Below are 15,152 nucleotides of genomic sequence, written 5' to 3' on the forward strand. Positions count from 1 at the left end.
TATAATATATAAAAGGCTAACTTGTTTTTAAGCTTCAAGTCACCATTTCAGTCAAAAACTCTGTAAATCACAAATCACAAGAAATTGTTTCATGTGATTAGATGGCATTCTATTTTTAACACTACTAATTAACAGATGGAAGTGAAGTTTTTCTTCAAAAGTCCTTTAGTCATCATAAAGTACTAACAATGACGTTAATTAAACACATTTGTAGAAAAAAAAAATAAATAAACAACCATGTGATTTCATGGTCGTTCTCTACGGCTGTTTCTACAGCTCTCTGACAGGACTACCACTAAGTTACAGCAACATAAAGATGTGTATGCCGTGACAGGGAAGGAAATGCACCAGGTCATCACTACAACTTGAATCCCTTTTATCATGTTGATAAATATTGCAATGCTAGGTTTATCTTAGTATGTCCACACACATTCCCACAATCCTATACTGTGTTCACCACTTCAAATTATTTTTGATGCATGAAGAATCCCCACGTTACAGCCCCCGCACCGGGAGAAAGGCTCTTTGGAAATAACAGCAGACGTAAACAGGAGCAGACGTAGCTCCCCTATTCGCTTTCCACATGAAATTCTTGAATAGCCTTGCTTAGCATTGCTTTAAAAACAAATTTTTGTTCCTGTGCAACTAGCAATTTATACTGGAAAGGGTGTATGCTTGTGAAAGAATGAGTTTGTGTAAAGGAACTGTATTACTGTAAGAAATATACTTAGCAGAATGATAACCGATAGTTTGATATTCCAAATATTACCATATCTATATTTGTATTTAGCTAGCTAGTTCATTTACAATAAGAAGAAAACTGCAGAAATCCCCAGTTTTTGACAGTGAATCAGTAAGCTTATGTAAATCACACTGCCAGAAGTAAGGTCTAAAGAAGAGTTTAGTAAAGATAATTAAAAGGCAACACACTATCCCCATCAGGTGCTAAATATGAAGAGCATAAACCCTTTCTTTCCAGTTGTGGCCGAAGGAAACCATGTTTCCCCAAGATGAGCTAAGAGTCTGAAGCACAGGACAAGCAGGACTCTGTGCAGAAATGAACAGCGCTGATACAGCACTTCATAATGAGAAGAACTCATCTCCTCCATCTGGACAGCAGCACTTCCTAAGAGATTATTAAAATATTAAAAATTTATATAGGGATGCCTTTCCTCCTCTCTGATCCTTCTACCCCAATTGCAAGGTAACCTCATGGGAAGAGAACAGTCACTTTCTGTCAATGATCACTGAGGGAGAAAAGGACAAGCAAGTTTTACACAAACTTCCCTTAAAATATCTTAAACCTTCTACAATGAGGGAAACTAAACAAGGATTTAGGATTAGCCTGAATTCCAAACTGTCTTGAAATGACTCAACACAAATTCACCAAACCAACCAAAAACGCTGACTTTTTTGCAGGGTGTTGATGCATTTACCTTGGACTAAGTGAAAGTAAGGCACTTTGAAAACACAGGGATGTGTGTCATATCAGTTTTCTTACATCACTTTTTTCATATGCTGACCACATCATGTGATGGCATGATAACGTCATACCCTGTCTGACAGTAGCGTTGAAATCTGTACAATATTCACCAGAAGTTGTGAGCTATTCCTCCTCCCACCATCTTACTCTATTTGAAGATAAGGTCTCATCCCCAAAGTAAACCATTTAAGAATTTTACCACTGTAAAATAAAACGTGACAGATAGCGCATTGCGTATTAACTACACACAAAGGAAGCAAACACAGTCTGCTAGCTTTCCCAACCAAAAATACTTCTCACACCGTTATTGTTTTGGGCTGTGTATGTTAAGCTAATTTACACTTGCAGTTACACCAAAGCAAATTTAGCCTAAGTCCATTAATCAAATTATTTCGGAGTCATTGGGAGACAAATCTGGCTGTACGCACGTGCACACACGTAATAGCACCTATTTCTGAAATGATAGGGCAGATCATCTCTGTGGCATTCATGTCAGAGCCATGACAAAATGCTTTTCCCAGATGAATAAGTGACAGCGAGAAGGCTGTTTTCAATGGGAAAAGGAAGCCAAGAGCTGGCTTGTTTCCATGGAAACACTAGCAGCATCAGGCAGAACAGCTGTAGAGGAAAAGGCACAAGTTTGGGAGGCAGAAATCGTGCTGATTTTACCTCACCAATATGTCAGTGCCATCAGAGACCATCTACATTTAAGGTAGATCAAGCTAGTTTATCTTGCATACGTCATGTATTAAGCAACAATTTCCAGTTAAGACTTTTAACAACCAACATACCAGAAGTAAATTAACAAAAATTACTTACAATGAGATTTAGTCAGCCCATGTATACGTGCAGCTACAGAGTGTGTGAATATCTGTAACAGTGACGCATTATCATTTTTGTCATTAGTAACAAATCTTGCTGTTTCTTTAAAAATGACAGCTCCCACAAGCTAAATGCTCCAAGCAGAATGACTGGTTTTCACCAATTTAATCTAATGGACTCTTCCCACTTAAAAATAAATTCAGCACTTTGATTACCAACATGGCAAAAGGAATGCCCTCTTCACAGTTTCTGTATCAAACTTTGTATCATTTTCAGACAGAAGCTCCTCACATCACGACGAAGCAGCACAAGATCCGTATTTTTAAGAACACTTGCACGGTGGAAGTATCTCAACGCCTGGACTGAAGGCTTTTGTGGTTTTATTTGCATTTTGGCGAATACTTACTCACAATTCACTTTACAAATACTCACTAACTAGGTTTCATCCTTCCCTTGTAAACAAAGTAATTATAAACTTTCCTATAGATGAAGACAGGGTTGTGTAACTTGCCGTTGGCCGCTGGAAACAGGGGACAAGGGTGCTGCAGGCAGCACCTGCTCAAGTGCCCTGGGACGCACAGGCTCCCGCATTGCCGAGCTACTCAACTCCGCAGGCAGTCTCCTTCTCTGTGAACAGATTCACAGTCTTCTCAGAAAGGGAAGGATATATAGCTCTGAAATTTGTGAATCCTAGGGCCATTTCTGAGTTCCTGCACTAAGCAGACGAGTAATCCATAATCCTTAGGAAAAATCAATGACAAATATTAATTACTTCTTTAAAGAGCATCATGTTTCAACTGTTATTCAAAAGTAAAGGGCCTTAAAAACTTAATTCATTTGAAATGTGATATCCGAGACTAACGCTGACTTTCTAGGTCCTGCTGGGCATCTGCAGACACTCTTTTAAACTCCGTGCTTAATTATGCCTCTTGTACTTTTGTACAAACTACTCAGACGTCTCTTTGCACCATACTAAAGCATAACGAGTCCTTTGCACTTGTGAACCATCAGAGGATACCAAAATCATGTATAGGTATTAACTAGCCAAACTCACAATACATATTTGATTCAGGTAAGAATCAGGTGTCTGTTTCAGAGATGCTTAAACCAACGTACAAAGAGATTTAGTTGCCCAGTGCTTCTCCTCCTATGGCAGTATCTTATGATACTAGCTTTCCATATCTACATAATAGCACTCTGTCAAACAGCAGCTTGTGAATGATTGCTCTATTAAGCCTGGAGTGAAAGGAGTACGGCTGTACTCTTTAATTTCATTTCACAGTCTGTGAAATCCAAAACGATAATGTGAAAACAGAAGTAATATTCAGAAGCAACTCCCGAACTTGAGAAACAAAGAAAAGTCTTGCAGGTTTCAAAGCAATTGTACGTACATTGATTACATTTTGTATTTACAAAACCCAGGTTTAGTAGATGCCACTATTTGAATATCAAACGGCACACACTAAAAGTTGAATTTTTTCTTTTATAATCTCAAATAAAGCAAACCTTCTTGTCAACAAACTAGTTCCACTATTTATATAACATCACTAGATGGTCTTGCTAGAATAATCTTGTGCGTGCACTATCCCCCAATAGGTTACCATGGCAACTTATATTTGAATTTCTATAAATCTCTATTTTTAGAGATCACAGTTTAGGATAAAGAAAATCACAAATATCAAGTACCATTTCATTAATAGAAAATTTCCCATTTTTATCTCCATCGTACTTCCCAGAAAAGACATTGCTGAAGTTAAATCAGGCAGGAATGCTAAAAAAATAATTACCACTGTTATTAAGAAAGTTTACCGCTAAGCAGCCCTACCATAATCTAAGTGGTGTATGAGTCAGTAGCGAACACTACGAGGCAAAGACTGATGTTCACGGAGTTTTGTCTTGATTTCAGTATGGCCAGGATTTCACCCAAATGCTTTTAGAGTTAGTCATCATTTCAGCTGACACAAAACAAAAATGCATTTGCCAGAATTCTCAGAAAATAACGTCTTTGTTTCAGATATGGGAAATTGATAGGAACATCTCAGTTCCAGACAAAGGTTACCACCACGTTAAATTACGGCGTTCATGAGTGCTTACTAAGTGCATGCTAGTCCTTAATTACAAGTTTACTTAATGCTTTAAAACTCGCCAGCAATTCTCGAAGTTGCCTCCCAACCTGAAAAATCAAGGTGCAGAGCAGCAGCCTTGAAGAAAACAAAAACATTGATTTAGACATTGTTGTTACGGCTCTGACACTGCCTTCCTCTGACTGCCTGGGGTTGAAATCAGAATATAATAACTAAAAATAGTTTTTAAGGTACGGAAAGGTAAACATCTTATCTTTTAAGAGATTAATATTGTCGTGTCACAATTTTCCATCATAGCATTAATTATGGCATTCAGTTCGCAAACTCAAAACATCTTTACCCGAGCCACTGACAGTGCAGGGTGGTCTAGCACACATGGAAAATGTGGAAAGCAAGTGCCTACAGGCTCTGTGGAAGAGTGGACCGAAGTGGACCGAAAATCCAAGCAACAGCTACAACTCAAGAGCGCAACTGCAATCAGCATGCCTACCTTCCTACTCCTCCTGGAGTTATGTTAAATGCATCTTCCATTTAACAGTTACTGCATCCTCCTCTGCTCTCCAGCAAAGTCGAGTGGAAAGATTCCCTATCAGGAAAGTGGTGGCAGATTCAGCGCTGTCAGCAACTTTCCACAAAGGAGTAGGTGACAGACAACCTGCAGCGCAATCGCCGCACGCGCGCACACTACTGCTTTGTCGGGTAAGTGACGGCCAAATTTTCTTTAGGATTCAGACAGCTAAGACGCAAGCAACGTGGACATGTCATTGCTGAGCAAAGATAGACACTGCTGGTAGTTTTTCTTCAGAACCAATCCTGTATTAAAAACATATTTTAAGTGTCCAGCTATTAAGGGAAAACATTTTGGCGGGCAACCTTCAAGAACTGAAACAACACGGGCACTCAGCAAGTGACGGTATCTCTACGGGGACTTTTACTTTCTGCTTAACTTACCTCACTAAGCTCACCGGAGTTGCTAACTCTCACAGAAACTGCATCGGGCCATAGAGTACGATTCAGAAAGTCACTTAATCACAGGCTTATGGTCACATCTATGAGGTTGCCAGTGAAATCAGTAGGACCGATCAGAAGATGACAACCCACCATAACTGCACTTTCTGCAGGATGAGGCTTAGCTCTGAATACTTCACGGGAATCCTGGTAAACATGCTGCAAAACACTTATTGCCATTTTATAATCAAACATTTCCAATTACACGTTCTTGTATTGCAGGGAGGATTTTCTGGTAGTTGCTTTTCTCACTGTTAAATTCGAGGCACCACTGTATACTTCCCTCAAAGAAATTACAGCTGTTTGCTCCAAAGCCCTGGGTTAGAAAGCAAACCCATATCGCCGCTGACAACAGCGACTGAAAGGTGGTACTGAAATCCAAACCATCAGAGTAGAAAGCAGTCAGCATCAAAATCTAAAATCCCTATTGAAATAATGGAAACTTAGTACGACCGTTAACAGCCTTGTACCCATCCCCTCAGTCACAGAGCCAGTGAGGGTCACCCTGAGAAATCAATGGCAGGAGAGCCAGGGTGACCCCCTGTCACACTTACTTTGGTGAACTCGGATCACCTCCCAGCGCAGACAGAGCGAAGCTGGGAAAGGGCTGATGTCGCTCTCCCGCATCGCTGTCACCACCTCACCCCAAACCCGACACTGCTGGAGGGGCTGGTGGCCTCCTGGTGGGGTCAACTGCCCTGCCCCCAAACGCACCTCCGCACATGTGCTCAGGAAGGACGAGGGCACCTTGGGGCTGTTCCTGCCCAAACTTACACCCACACCAACGGGTCCCCCAGCCAGCAGTACCTCCATATCCCCACCCAGGCCAAGGGGTTGACCATGGCTCCCTCGCAGCCTCCTTGGGGCACAGCTCCCACCTCACCTTGCATACGCTCCCCTGGGGAGATGCCAGCACAGCAGGACCCCCTCGTTGCCTGCAGATGCAGAGAGGATGAGCACCACCGCCCCACGGGGGCTGACATCACCCCACCAAAGCATCACCTCCACAGGCCCACCTCAAGCGGGGTGAGCTTTTTGGGGCGTATGCCCTTCGGCCACCCCAACCACCCCAGGTGGCCGCACCGTACTTCCGTGGGTCAGCACTCACCCTGGCAGCCCGTGATGAGTAGGGGTCCTCGAAGAGCGCCCAGACACGGGGCTGCAGCCGCCTCCAGCGCCCACCTTTGCCCTCGGCGGTGCCAGCCACGTCCTCGATGCCCAGCCTTTTGGCGGCCAGGTCGTCGTCGTCGCCGTCGGGGGGGGGCTCGCCGGTCAGCAGATCGGGAGCCTCGAAGATGTCAAGGGCCTCCTCGGCATCCCGGTGCTGGCGGTAGGTCATCCAGCAGCAGGGCTCCACGTCGGTCTCGTCGATGCCCCAAAAGGCCAGCTCCTCCTCGAAGAGCGGCCCGCAGACGTCGGCGGGGCAGTGCAGCTTGCCGGTGCGATAGTAGTTGAGCACATAGGCGAAGACCCCCGGGTGCCGGTCGAAGAAAAACTCGCTGGCGGTTGTTCCGCCGCTACCTCGGGGGCTGCAGCCGCTGCCGGGGTCCGGGCAGCCGCCCACCGCCGGGGGTGGTGGTGGCGGGTTGGGTGGGGGGGGAGGCGGAGGCGGCGGCGGTGGCTCCTCGCCGCCCGGGGACTCGCCCTGGGACTCGGAGGCGAGCAGGGCCAGGCGGGTCCCCGGCAGGGTCTTCAGGGTGCTGCGGTAGGTCTCGTGCCGCGTGCCCCCCACGTTGAGGATCACCCTCTCGTTGTCCTCGAGCTTCCCCATCGCTCCGGGTCGGACATGACTGGGGAGGGCGCGGGAGGCGGCAGCGAGGGTGGAGGAGTGGGGGGGCAGCCGGTCCTTCCGCCTTAAAAGCAAACGGAAAAAAGAAATAGAGGAGAAGCCCCCCGAAGCCTCACCAGAGGCGGCGAGGGGGGGTCTATACTATTCCCCACCCGCCCCAGCCCCCTCCATCCCCCCGATCTCCCGCCGCCACGCAGCTCTCCCCGCGGAGGAGCTCTGCCGCCTGCCCCCACCCCGCCCGGGGCTACCGTCCCCCGAGAGCTGGCTACCGAAATGGCAACGCCGCTTCTCCCGCGGACGGAGCCGCCGCCCCCACCCCCGTTTCTCCCTCGCGGGGCTGCGCGAACCCAGCGGATGGAACAGAAAGTGTGCGGTTAATTATTTAATGGGTATCTATCTTTTATTACCCTAACAGCTTAACGGGTGTGTGGGGGGGGAAGCAGGATTAGAGGTTTGTCTCTCCCCCCGCCTCTATTTTGCGAGGGAGAGATTGCTTTTTGGGGAGAAAGACCAAGTGTGTGTCCCCCAGCCCAGCAGCTCAGGCAGCAGGCACACCCGTGGAAAAGCTGTCTGCGCGGAGCTCGGCTCCCCACTTTCTCCCACAAATCGCGCATCCGAGCGCGCATCTCGGGGAGGAGCAGGTGGAAGCGACGCCGCGCTGCCGTGGGTTTCTCCCCACTGCTCCTGCCAACCCTCCCCACGTCCCCCCATCCCACACCAGCCCCCTCCCATACCTTTGCCAGAGGAGGGAAAGAGGCTCCCCTTCTCCGAGGTAGGCGCCGATCCCCAGCCGCTCTCTACCCGGCGAGAACTACTTGTTGGCTTTTTTTGATGGTTTTTTTTCCTTTTTCCTTTCGTGTTCAGGTAGCTGTTTTACCTCCCTCCCTGCTCAACTCCCAGAGGCGTACCGGTGGCCCCCACCGCCCGCCGGGAGACTCCGCTCCCCTCATTTGACGGGAGGGACGCAGCCCCTCCGCGACGGGACAGCACACCCATAGTCGGAGCCCCCCTCTCCAGGCGGGCGAACCCGACGGTGGAAACGCACCTCGTTTGGGGGATGAAGCTCCTCCCCGGGGCGGGGGAGCCGTCCCTCCGTACCCCTCCTTCGGCCCTATGGGGCGGGGAAGGCGATAGCAACAGCAAGATGCAGCGTCTCTCCCAGGGGAAAAAAAAAAAAAAAAAAAAAAAAAAAAGAGCAGTGCTGCCTCCGCTCCCGCTGCGCGTAAATTTGGTTCGCTTAAGACGAACAGGCGGGAAGGGGAGTTGTTTTTCGGAGGAACGCAGGGAATGCGGTTCCTAGCTACAGGTGAGCGCAGGGAGGGGCTGCGGAGCCCCCCAGGAGAGGGTCGCCCCCCGGGCAGATGGGTGCGAGCGGAGTCGAGTTGCCAATAGCGTGTAAGGGAGCGCAAAGCCTGTGCCGAAGTCTTTGCCTCCAAGCCACTCTAATTATTTTCTACCGCCCATTTTACTGACGCCTGGTCAAAGGGAAAAGAAGCTTCCAGCCACAGAGAGAAGATCTGCAGAAGGAGAGGTGATGCCTCTTGCTGCTTCCTCAAAAGAAAAATCTTTCTGAACGGGTTGCCCAGAGAGGTGGTGGATGCCCCATCCCTGGAAACATTCAAGGCCAGGTTGGATGAGGCTCTGAGCAACCTGATCTGGTTGGAGATGTACCTGCTCCTTGCAGGGCAGTTGGACTAGATGACCTTTAAAGGTCCCTTCCAACCCAGACCATTCTACGACGTAGGGTAATAATGGTGTCTGAAACGTCCCCCTTCCGTGTCAGAGCTGGGCACTTGCTGACGCTGGGAGGGCAAAGCTCTGCTGGAAGCGATGCTCAGAGGACACAGTGCTTAGACCAGATTGCTTTAACCCAGATCTGTCTGATTGTGGCATCCATGATGTAAACACAGACTCGCAAAGCAGCAGCAACTTTAACTTTAAGCAGCAGACAAAAGCTTTATCCAGATGTATATTTCAAAGTTCCTAAAAAAAAAAAGGCAAAATATATCCTGCCAAAGCAGATATAATCAGTCAGTGAAAACTCCCAGGAGCCAAAATTAATATTCAATTGCATAGTTGTAAATCCTGTGGAAAGGACTCAGCCCTCCTAAACCAAAGCAACGCTGCTCCTGCCATACTTGCTTTTCTTTGCAGAGGGGATTTTTCTGGAAAGGGGACATAGAGAAGGAGGGAGTAAGACCACAATAAATATTCATTGTCTTCTCTCTGACCTATAAGAGGTTTCTGGAGAAATGCAATGTATTAGAGCTCTGCAGCATTCATCCATTATGGAAAACCATGGAGTGGCAGTAGCTGCCAAAATGCTAGACAAAGTGTATGGTCACAGCATACCAGGGTTTCCCTCCAAACTGCCACTGGCTGCTCAAGTGCCATATCTGTGCTTGAGTTACAAGACTCCCCTCCCCACCAAAAAAAAAAAAAAAAAAACAAAAAACCAAACCAAAAAATCACCACAAACAAAAAGAACCCACCCAAAACCCACCAGAAACTAAAAAAAAAAAAACCACAAAACACAACAAAACCAAACACACCCCCCCCCCCCCAAAGCCCACCCCTCAGAAAAAACCCCACAACTCACCCAAGAAGCTAAGAAACCTAAGACTAACAAGGATGGCATCTCATAAACAAAAATTTTACAGTCATACACCGTCATGCCAATGCCATGAAAAATACCTGTATTGTGAGAGATCTGTTTACGCTTCAGACTTCTTAAGAACACAGAGTTTTTTATTGCATGGGAAGGAATAAGCCACAGAAATAAATTTCCCAACTAAGAAAGAAAAGGAATGGTCTTTTCCAGAATATAATAGTCCTTCAGTCACGTCAAAATGTCCATATTCTACAACTTGTCTGTTACTAAATGTAATGCTATTAATTTCTCTGTGTGTCACTCTTCCTTGTATTTTCAGCATATGGCAAACTTCTCAATAAAGGATGAAATTACATTAGACATTGGCTTTCCAGAGCCGACATCTTCCTGAATGACAGTATTCTACATAGGCTGCTGTAGTAACATTTATGAATTAATTTATCTCCTACAAGAGACTGACCTGAATTTTTGCACTCCTCTGTGCTTCCAATAAAAGTGGAAGCATGAGACATACGTAAGAGAGGAATGTGGCTCCTGAGTGAGCCTTACCACAAAATGTATCTGCAAATGGAAAAACAAAAAAAAAAAAAACCAAACAAAAAAAAAAACCACCACTATTTCAACATACTCTCAAACATATTCATGTAAAAGTTAAGTGGAAACATTTCTGTAACTCAGGGTTTGGAACTTTCTTTGAGAAACTGAGTGGCACTGAGCAATGTACAACCAATTTTCCCTGCTGGGTAGGAATTACAAAAGGAAAGGTCCTATGTTATTGCTTTAACCGACAAAGCAATAAAATTAGACGTGCAGACCGCTATCGGAAAGCCAAGCCAAGCCAAATGAGCATTTGACTTACTCGCAGCAATCATTCTTCTTGCAAGCTTGAGTACTGCAACACGAAGTCACTGGGTTACCAGCTGTCTAACTATAAAAGAGCAAATGGAAGAAAGGACTTGTGGAAGTGAAAAACAGCTTTGAGGACAAATGCAGCAACAGTTTTGCTCTGAATCACCTTCTGGAGGAGCTCTGTCCCTGTTGACTAGGAGGGTCCCTGGGAAGGTTAACCTGCCCAGCTACTGTCTGGCTTCCTGAGGAGGACATGCGAGGCAGAAACCACCAAGTTTTTCTAGTGCAGGCCACCATTTCGTATTTTTCATATGATGTTGTAACTGGGAAACAACAACAACAACAAAAAAAATCAATTTTATAATGGAAAATTATAATTGAAGACAGTGCAACACAGCCAAAATATGATCAATTTCTATCAGGTTAATTGCTTAAGTAAATGCACTAATTATTTTAAATATCCACTGTCATTAATATTTTATTAATCTTCTACTTGTTCCTTTCACACATTTTTCTGTTCTCCCTCATTATTTATCATCATTTCTACTATTTACAATTACACATCCTAATTCATTACAGATCTTGAAGAACATGACAGCCATGTCATAATGAAGTACCTTGATGATAAGTCAGAATCACTACTCTGAACTCACAAAAAAAAAAAAAAAGAGTTAATAGATTAAGTAACTGTCTGTGAAATACAACTGTGAGGAGCCACGGTGTAGTTAAATTTGACAAGGCTGGAAACAAAGCCAGCAGCAAGTAGTCATTATTTTTAAATTCCAGAGCACGATTGCATTTTTAGTTAATGCAATTGAAATATAAACTTGGCTTGATCAATAACACAGAATTGGTGAAAAAAAATGTCTTACTGTAGAAAATATAGATAAAACTAAGATTGGACAAGACAGATGGACAAAATGTGAAAGGTGTCATGGAATCGGTCTGCTGTTAGTGCCACAGAAGCAGGCAGGGGTCCCCTCTATGAGGTGTTGCCTACACACAGGGATGCTTCATCTGGCTTCCCCCACCCCACATCAATTCTTTGTGAAATGCTGGGAAATGTGGTTTCCCTCTGCTGTCGGTTGAGACTCTGGAGCACACCAACCTGTATGTTCTCATCCTCCTCTCGGTTCTCCAGTCCTCCCACAGGTACTCAAAAGGTTTCAAAGCAACACGCCTCTTGACAGGCATCCAGTATCACAAGCTACACCTTTATTTGACCTTTCCAAGTTCAGGCAGTTCCCGTGCAGAATCTGCCAATTCTCTTTTGGGGGCTGAGGTGGATCTGTGCTCCTTCCACAGGGTGTCCCTCCAGATTCCCGCCCCCAGCAGAGGAACACGTGCCTGCCCTTTTCTACATCCCAGGCACCTCTGGAGACATCTTCTCCATGTCTTTTCTCCTCTTCTCCCAAATCTTTCCCTGTTCTCCAAAGCTCTCCTTAGCACTGCTAGTTCCGTAACCTGCTTCATGTTGCCTCTGTGGCAAACCACAATCCTTCAAATGCGATCATATTGACAAAGAGTATTGGGTGCAAACAGCAGGGTTTGGGCAACTGGAGCGCAGGGTGCCTGCAGGGAGGCAGCCATGAGCTGCCTGGTGCCAATCCCACTGGAGTCCTGACTGGAGATGCACTCATGGGACGAGACACTTCATGCCAGAGAAGGTACCTCTGAAGGACTATGGCTATGGGCAACTCCTGCCAGGGCGAGGACACCCCTGAGGGACTGCAGCCCGTGGAGGAACAATGCTGGGGCAGTAACAAATCGCAGCTCAAAGGAGGAGAGGAGCCCACACACTCAGAAGTGAAGAGCAGCAGAGAAGCCCTTTCAAACTGACCCCAACCTTCTCCATTGCCTCAGAAGAGGAGCTTGGAGGGTCTGAGTGTAAGGGGCAATGAAAACAAGGGAAGTCGAGGCTATAGGGAGCCGGAGAAAAGGTGTTACTCTAAGTGTTTTTTAAAATGGTTTATGCTTTTTTTTTTTTCCTTAATATCCAAATTCATGTTTAGAAGTTTGTGTTAATTGACAATAAATTAAGTGAACATTCCCCAACTCATGACTGTTTTGCCCATGATGCTACAAGAACACATGTATTGTGAGTAGAGCCATTCCATTCAATCAGCTCCTCCAGCCAACCTCATAAACTTCCAGACCCAGCATTCCTGCCTTCACAGGCAGGAAACTGTCACCCTCCACTTTCGATTCCAGAGTGAGAACTGTTCCTCTAAATCAGGAGTGGATCCCACACACCCTTTGCCCACACGTCCATCACCCCAGAATCTCACAGCCACTGTCTTTTTCATTGGTGATGGAATGCCCTTTGGCTGCCCTGATTACTAATGCCAGAGGTATTAACAATGCAAGACAGTGCAAAGAAAGATTACTCACCTGTTTCTGCTGTAATTCAAGGAGCTTTGTCAGTGCTGATTCAGATTTGTGGCATGCACATTTTCTCAGGAGACACAGGATATTACATTCTGTTTATAAAAGGAGGCATTGCCTCCACCTCTGTCCACACTTCCATTTTTTCAGCACCCAGTGGCGAAATAGTGGGAATGGATTTGTGATGTAGCCTGAATTTTTTTGCTTCAATTCCAGTTAAAGGTCAGTGGTGTGTCTTTCTCATCCATGACTTACCTGCACATGATGCCACTTCTAAGGGACTGTCACCTGCCAGCAAGATAGTGGCTTTGTACAGAAGACTAATTAAACCGTGAGAACAACACAGAGCTCCTCAACAGGTGTTTCATTCTTTAGTTAAAGTAGAATATAAATGTGTGGGCTGAGCTTCTTCCAGGTGCTTTATATATTTACAGAGATTGAAATAAAATAAAACAAAAAGAGGCTTGGAATGACCTAGTCAAACATAGAGAGTCCTGAGGGACAGAGAAATGAATGCAGTACCTCCAAACTAGTTACAGCTGTTGGATACAAGCTCCCATCACTCAAAAGGGGTAAATCTTTCTGTTTGTAATCAGAAAGTGCAGAGGTTGAAAAATGGGGAAGTGCCCAAGCTACGTATCTTCTCATACAGCATGGCTATCTCAGCCCACAGAGAAGAGCTAGCCTCCACTGGCCTTGCTTCTGCTTCCTGGTGCAGGAGCATAAGGTTCACAAAAATTTTAGGAAACGCTGCTCCCAACATTTCTGAAATTTTCTATTCTTTATCCATCTCATTCATTTTGACTGAAGTTTTTTTGACAATACATCAATAATAAAACTTTTTGTTAGCATAATGAGGGCCTCATCTTGCAACAAGTCTTAAGCACTTCCATAGTGTAAATAATCAACCGTCACCTAGAAGATACAGGACAAATAGTTCTTTTCAGCTACAGAAGGGCATGCCCTGAAAGAACTAAATCTGTCTAAACAGAAGAGGTGCTTTATTATCTGTTTTAGCAGTCTCTTCAGAAAAGAAACCCACAAAAAAAAAAACAAAAAAAAACCACCAAACCAATTGTATAACATGGTTTTCTCCAAAACATCTGCAATTTTCATTTAATTGGCAAAGAATGTATTAAGAAATAGACAATTTACAGGGGCACTGTACAAGTACCACTAAACAACCTTACAAAGAAACTTAAAGTAATCTTTAATTCCTAAGTCTCTGAAGTTATCAAATTGAGTTAGACATAATTTGATGCTTTTACATACTTAATTTGTTAAATTATATTATCTGTCATCCAGTACATACACTATCTACTACCTCAATCGATACTCAAACTGTTATTGAACAGCTAGTGTACATTTTTAAAAGAAAAGGTCCGTGTACTAAAATTTTCTGGGAGCAGTTTTATGTTTCACTTAATGCTAGCTTTTACTGATCTTCTTCTGAAATCACTTCAAATCTGATCTGTGACCCACATATGATGGTGAATTATCTGGAGAAGTCAGTAAACCCTCCCTCACATGCCATCAAAATCAATGAAAATGCACTAAAAGGACTAGAAGGGTTTTCAGACAACTCTGGCATTGTTCCACCTAGTTTCTGCACTCCACCAAAGTTTAACTGGAAACCTACCTCATCTATCATTTTCCTCCTTTCTATGGGTAACAAACTCCATTGTTTTTCATTAATTTTTAGTAAGAGACCATAATATATCTACCTCAAGAAGGCCAGGGCTGTGCTTTAGTAGGTCATCTTCTGAAGATGTTTGCACTGATGATCCTCGAGGCATCCCTGAAACAACACCCATTTAAAATTGACCATTCTATCAGCGTATAGAAGAGATTTAGTAACAATAGTTCATTCTCTACTATTGATTCAAAGTTCAATAATTGCGTTTTGCAATGGTTTTGTCTGCCCATTGTGAGTGGTGATAGTTTACCTGCCAGAAGGGATGCTCCTAGAGTGCAAGTGGCAGAAGTCTCATGCAGAATCTTGCTGACAGAGGCTGGCAGATTTTAAATCAGATGCCTTAGCTATGCAGGAAGCAAAGAGGTTTCTTCATAGCTTCTGCAGTCTCATATAGCAGACCCAATCCCAGTCTGTGCAAGCTTGAT

General features: G+C 44.9%; 1 protein-coding gene across 10 annotated transcripts in view; it reads right to left on the reverse strand.

Annotated features, from left to right (window-relative positions):
* KCNC2 (potassium voltage-gated channel subfamily C member 2) overlaps window positions 1-8,244 on the reverse strand; it is a 107,147-nt gene extending 98,903 nt beyond the window's left edge. For all 10 annotated transcript variants that reach the window (XM_086749495.1, XM_086749508.1, XM_086749468.1 and 7 more), the window contains exons 1-2: window positions 7,921-8,244; window positions 6,506-7,250 (exon numbers count right to left, since the gene is read on the reverse strand). In XM_086749495.1, the coding sequence (XP_086605621.1) occupies window positions 6,506-7,168 (663 nt within the window). In that variant the 5' untranslated portion in view covers window positions 7,169-7,250; window positions 7,921-8,244. The remainder of the gene's footprint in view (window positions 1-6,505; window positions 7,251-7,920) is intronic.
* Between the last annotated feature and the right edge of the window lie 6,908 nt (window positions 8,245-15,152).

The sequence above is a fragment of the Chlamydotis macqueenii genome, chromosome 1 (genome assembly GCF_036417535.1).
Source record: "Chlamydotis macqueenii isolate bChlMac1 chromosome 1, bChlMac1.mat, whole genome shotgun sequence".
Lineage (NCBI taxonomy): Eukaryota > Metazoa > Chordata > Aves > Otidiformes > Otididae > Chlamydotis > Chlamydotis macqueenii.